General features: G+C 40.0%; 1 protein-coding gene across 1 annotated transcript; it reads left to right on the top strand.

The window, feature by feature from the left end:
* The first annotated feature begins 1,144 nt into the window (after positions 1-1,144).
* Positions 1,145-3,957, top strand: LOC133108269 (CD209 antigen-like protein A). The gene is made up of 3 exons (XM_061217737.1): positions 1,145-1,268; positions 3,160-3,311; positions 3,850-3,957. The coding sequence occupies exons 1-3, from the start codon at positions 1,145-1,147 to the stop codon at positions 3,955-3,957; spliced, it is 384 nt and encodes a 127-aa protein (XP_061073721.1).
* The last annotated feature ends 2,401 nt before the right edge of the window (positions 3,958-6,358 follow it).

Below are 6,358 nucleotides of genomic sequence, written 5' to 3'. Positions count from 1 at the left end.
TTCGTCTGACCTGCCCACCTCGTGACTTCATTGCTCTCTAGCGACCCCCACTGGCTGATCAGGATCCAGGGACTACATGTCAAATCTATATATGAAAGGTCTTCCTCCAATTCTACTATATGCTTATTTATTTATCTATTCACAGGCACAACAGCCCGACAATGTGGACCATTGAATGAGTTTTGAATCATTCCGGATGATTTTTGCATTTGCAAGTACTTGCATACTGATACTGTAATTACCTAACCCCATGTTTATTGGTTACATGTTTGAAAAAGAGAACCGTTAGTACATTTGTGGTTAAACACTGTTTTCTGATTGGTAAAAGAGGCTGCTCTATGAACGAATGAACGAAAGGTTACGACACTTCTTGACTTGAAGTAATGTCTGACTGTCACTGTTAATTGATATCACATCAACGCACATCCACACGCCGGACATATTGGCAGATGAGAAACCCCATGAAGCCCTTCTGCTTTTTGAGAGAGTTGTGCAGGTTAGCATTGTTTAACATTTCACAGGTGAGCATCGTCTGATGAAACAGATCCCAGTAAAACCAACGATAGCTATACATGAATTAACTTTCGTATTTATTTGCAAAGAAATGAAGGTGAGAAAGCTTACCGGCTTTCTGATTTGAATCAGACACAGTAAGAGTCTTATACACACTTTTCCAGAAGGGGGCGCTTTACCAAAACAAAAAGACAAAGCTGGCCATGAACATTTATCAGTATTTTGTCTTCTGAATACCCCTTGTCGATCTTGCTGTAAGACCAGAATGTGCAAGCTGAGAAGCAGAGACATTAAGGTCAAAGGCTGTCTTTCTACTGGGAGAGAGACAGAGAAAGACTCATATTAAGCAGTTAATTCAGCAAGTGGTCGAATAGTAATAAGGATTATCACTAAAAGGCAATTTGTAATCATGTGATTGTCTTTGTTACCACACAATTAAGAATCAATGAAGAAAATTACCCTTACATTTCCCTCCCATTATCATTTCATGATACCATTGAAATAAGGTAACTGCAGCTGAACCAGGCGATGACGGAAAACTTTCAATCACACTTCCTCTTGTACAACTGACCACAGTGACACATAATATAAAAAAGCAAGCAAGAAAGACCATTAGCAGCAGTTTTCAGCAATGGCAACATCTACAGTGTCCAAAGATTCAGAGGGTATATACACTGAACTGGCCTCCACACAACAAGATGTATACAGCACTCTGGGCCACACAGCACTCAACAGCTCAAGAGCTCAGCACACAGGTAAGAACACTTGAAGAGATTTGTCACAAAATGTCATGAACGGCATAACCGAAATTGAGATGGTCTCAAAATGTCTATGATTGGTGGTGCTATCAGGCTACAAATGAAACTCTTCTGCAGTCTATTAAGAAGCTGCTGTTGATGTCCCAGAATAGAGGAACAGATACTTTGTGCTTGAGTCCATTTTCAGGGCTATGGTACAGTTTACGAAAGGCAAATTAATATTCTCTCTTCAGTGAAAATAAACGGTGTAAAATTGACAGTGTAGGCCTCATTATTTTCAGACCTAAATCACAATGGATGACAGGATTGTTTTATTCTGCTGTTTTTCTTGTGACCACAGAGGAAAGGGAACAAAGCTCACACCCCTACAGGCTGGCTGCAGTGTGTCTGGGGCTGCTGTGTGCTCTCTTATTGGCTGCCACAGTAGTCCTGGGTGTCCTCTGTGAGTATCTCACACTGTCTGTGTCACTTTATTCTAATCCTGGTACAATGCCATTTTTAGGCAATTTACTGTAGATCCTGGAGAGGGTTTCAGGATTTCAAAAAAGATTAAAAGCCTTTTTTAAATCAGCCAGAACAAAGCAAATGAATGACCAATGCATATAAACACTAGCTCCTGCTATAGAATAGTATGTGCATCTATCACTTTCTTTGTGTGGAAAGGTTTGGCATATACACTTAGAGAGCACTTTATTATGTATTTACTAGACAAATTATTTAGACTTATTGGTCTTCTGCTCTGGTCAAAGTCACTTAGACCACATTGTTTCCCCAGTCTGATGGGTGATGTGATTATAAACTAAAGTTCCTGACCTATATCTGCTTTTGCATTGTACAGCTGCCACACAATTGGTTGATTTGATAATGGCACAAGTAAGTAGGTGTTCATAATAAAGTGCTCAGTGACTGTATGTACTGTCTGCCACCTATTTTTTATGACCCTGATGAAAACCATTTTTTTCACCCAGGCAGAATGCCTTGGAAATAATACAAGGTGCTTTATGTTCATCCAAATTTCAGAGGTGTTATTATTGAGGATCTAAAATGAGATGTTGATGCCGTGATCAATGTTTATCATATTTTGTTTTTAAATGTGTATGACTACATTGTTTGTCAGTGTGATTGACATAAATGTCATTGAAATTCTGCATCCTGAAATGCCCATTGTTAAATATATACAGAAATATCATTACAGAGCCTAAATAAACAAAAACATTGTCCATAATGTTCTAACACTGTGTACATAAATGGCTTCTCTTTTTTTGTAACAACATATTGTAAATTAATACATTGGTCAACATGGGGCAGCCAGTAACCTACTGGCTAAGGCACATGACTGGGACCTGGAAGGTTGGTGGTTCAAGCCCCAGTGTAGCCGCAATAAGATTGGCACAGCTGTTGGGTCCTTGGGCTAGGTTATTAACCCCACATTGCTCCAGGGCAGATTGTGCTCTGCTTTGTCTAATCAACTGTAAGTCACTTTGGAAAAAAAGTCTCAGCTAATTTACTGTACAGATATATGAGGCAGTTGTCTGTATCATAGTGAACAGTGGTGAAATATGGTAAAATTCACAGATTTGTTTCTAAGGAATGCATTTTCCCTTTGTATATTAGATACAAGCCTGTTTCAGAAATATTCAATGCTGGAGAGAGGCCAGGAGGAGCTCAGAGCCAATAGCAGCACCTTGAACAGGGACAAGGAACAGCTACAGAGAGCAGTATTGAAGAAACTCCCCTTTATGGAGCAGTACTGTCCCAGAGACAATTCACAGAGTGAGTGGTGTTCCTCTGTCGGTTATCTGCAGAAGAGCTTTTAGTCTTTTACTTTCATTCTGTTGCTCAGTGTAAAGATAATTCACAGAAACTGTTGCCTGTTCTTCATGCACAGAGAGACTGTGCAAGCCCTGTCCAGAGGGCTGGGAGCAGTTCTCTTCCAAGTGTTACTACTTCTCCACTGAGAGGAAGAGCTGGAAGGACAGTCGCATTCACTGCATTAAATGGGCAGCTGACCTGGTGATTATAGAGAGTGACGAGGAGCAGGTAAGGTTCTGTGAAAGAGTGAATGGATGAGGCAGTGAGTGGGTAGGGGAGAGAAATTTGACATAAATTCATACTTCTACATAAAGACAATTGTGATTCTCATATCATGTTGCTTCTTACAATCTGATCAATATTCAGGATGATTACTTTGAGTGAAGTTTGTTTATCAGTGTGGTGTGGGTCATGCTGCTGCTCAGTGTCTGACACCCAATCGTTAACAAAATCAACTTATTTGAAACTAAACCAACCTTTCTGACCAATCACCTCCAGATGTTTGCATTCAAATTGACCAATGAGCTGGTTCTAATGAATAAAGGCCTTTAGTCAGGTTAAGGTGTGAATTGAGCGGCAGACAAGTGTGTGTACTTTATTGTGGGGTCAAATGGTGTGGGGACAGGAGATAGTTGTGGGGACAGGGGATAGGTTTGTGACCAGTATAAAATTGTCTTACAATGAGTTAAATCTTATAGGACTGTGTGTCTCTCAGTGTCACTGTCAGCAGAGTGAGCAGTGAGAGTCATTGTGTGTCTGTGTTCAGGAGTTCATCAACAAATACATACAAGATTATTACTGGATTGGACTGAGTGACTCAGAAACAGAGGGCACCTGGCTTTGGGTGGATGGAACCCCCCTGCAGAAAAAGTAAGATTCCTTGCACACACAGTACTGCGTATTAAATATGCAGACAGACACAAAGCTGTGTAATTTGAAACAACTTCTGAACAGATCAGAAATATGAGTATTTGTGGTTTCTGCTTCATCATTACATTGCATACCTGTGTGCTCTGTATACCATTACACCATACGCCTGAATGACCAGCACATGTGGTTCCCCTCGTAGAGACTCCTAAATGAACCACATGAGTCATGTCATACTCAATGATGAGCTGCTGTTCTTACCTGTGTCTTCATCTCCTAGGCTGGCCTAATCATACACACATTGTTTTTTTGGGAAAGCTATTAGCACTCAAGTTGCTGAAATTCAGGGATGCTCCATAACATCGGCGCTTCGCATGTTAAAGGTTTGCTTTGCTTTAACAAGGACAGTGTGCGTCATAGTTGAAGCAAAGCAAATCCCTGAAAAAAGCGAATCAAGTAGGCTATTTGATTAAATTCAGTTTGTATCGTTTGCAATATTCTGCATGGAAGCAACAATGTTGTAATACCTCAAACCAAACTTCCTCATGTATCACAGTCCACAGTGACACATAATATAAAAAAGAAAGAAAGAAAGAAAGACCATTATCAGCAGTTTTCAGAAATGGCAGCATCTACAGTGTCCAAAGATTCAGAGGGTATATACACTGGACTGGCCTCCACACAACAAGATGTATACAGCACTCTGGGCCACACCACACTCAACAGCTCAAGAGCTCAGCACACAGGTAAGAACACTTGAAGAGATTTGTCACAAAATGTGATGAATGGCATAACCGAAATTGAGATGGTTTCAAAACGTCTCCGATTGGTGGTGCTATCAGCCTACCAATGAAACTCTTCTGCAGTCTATTAAGAAGCTGCTGTTGATGTCCCAGAACAGAGTAACAGAGACTGTGTGCTTGAGTCCATTTTCAGGGCTATGGTACAGTATACGAAAGGCAAATGAATATTCTCTCTGCAGTGAAAATAAACAGTGTAAAATTGACAGAGAAGGCCACATTGTTAGCCGGATTACAGGATAGTTTTATTCTGCCGTTTGTCTTGTGGCCACAGAGACAGGTGGCCAAAGCTCACACCCCTAAAGGCTGGCTGCAGTGTGTCTGAGGCTGCTGTGTGCTCTCTTATTGGCTGCCACAATAGTCCTGTGTGTCCTCTGTGAGTATCTCACTCTGCTAAAAAAGAAATGTCCTGTCATGTTACATTACACATAATGTCTTGTATTGGGTTTCAGGATATTGTTTTGGCCAATTCCTTCTATTTTCACCTGTTAATTTACATTCTATTTCAAAAACAAGAAATATTCATCAGAAATAAGTCATTATTATTGTGTAAGGCCTAAAATGTGATGTTAATGCCTTATCTTTTTCAAGAACCATTATATAAGCTTTGTAATACGCTGCATACCAGTGTAATTAAAATATGTCACTGAGATGAGGAGTTAATTTTTCCATCTGAAAGACACATTGTAAAATATAGATCATAACAACTAAACCAAAAGATTGTTCATAATTCTATAAAACTGTGTAAATCAAAAAAACGTCTACGCCCCCATTATAAACCCCACCCACCGACACCCCAAGATGGCCACTGACTTACAGTTGACTAGATTAAGCGGGAGACAATACCCCCTGATTAAGGGCCCTGCTCAAGGGTGCAACAACTGTGCGGATATTATTGTGGCTGCACCGGAGATCAAACCACCGACCTTGCGGGTCCCAGTCAGAGAGGCAGGTAAGGTTCTGTGAAAGAGTGAATGAATGAGGCATTGAGGGGGTGAGGGAGATACATTTGAGACAATGCACATTCAAAAATAGCCACTGTAAGGATAATTGTGTTTATCATATCATGTTGGTTCTTCCCACATGACACATGTGCAATATTAATACTTTGAACTTTATTTAACTTTTTATTTGACAACTTTTTTCGAACTTTTGACAGTTAGCACAAGAGCACTGTATGTGGACCAAAATGAATTATTTTTTCATTGCTTTTACAAAAACTCTAAACCACCAAACACTATACATTTCTACAGTCCAATTAGAAAATCACTCACAGAAAATAGTGCATCGACTGTAATGCCACTGGTTGTTAATGTTTTTTAGATCATTGTGATGATTGACACAAAAAATTCTTGTGCTGGTGCATTTCCTTTGAGACATGTTCGCAGTGGTTTGGTAGTTTTGATCCATTTTGTGAATGAAATTAACTGACAAGCTGCATGTTGGTGCAGAGAGTTGTATGAAGTACATTTTTAGCTATTATAAAACAAAATTATTGGTACAAAGTGGGAAAAAAATCCTGAACTTCAGTGATAGACACTGTCCTCTACCAGGACAACCCCCCCACCTCTAAGATGAGAAAAGCCACCTCTCTGAAGGAGTACTTGA

This window comes from Conger conger, chromosome 13, assembly GCF_963514075.1.
Source record: "Conger conger chromosome 13, fConCon1.1, whole genome shotgun sequence".
NCBI lineage: Eukaryota > Metazoa > Chordata > Actinopteri > Anguilliformes > Congridae > Conger > Conger conger.
This window is presented reverse-complemented; position numbering and strand designations above follow the sequence as displayed.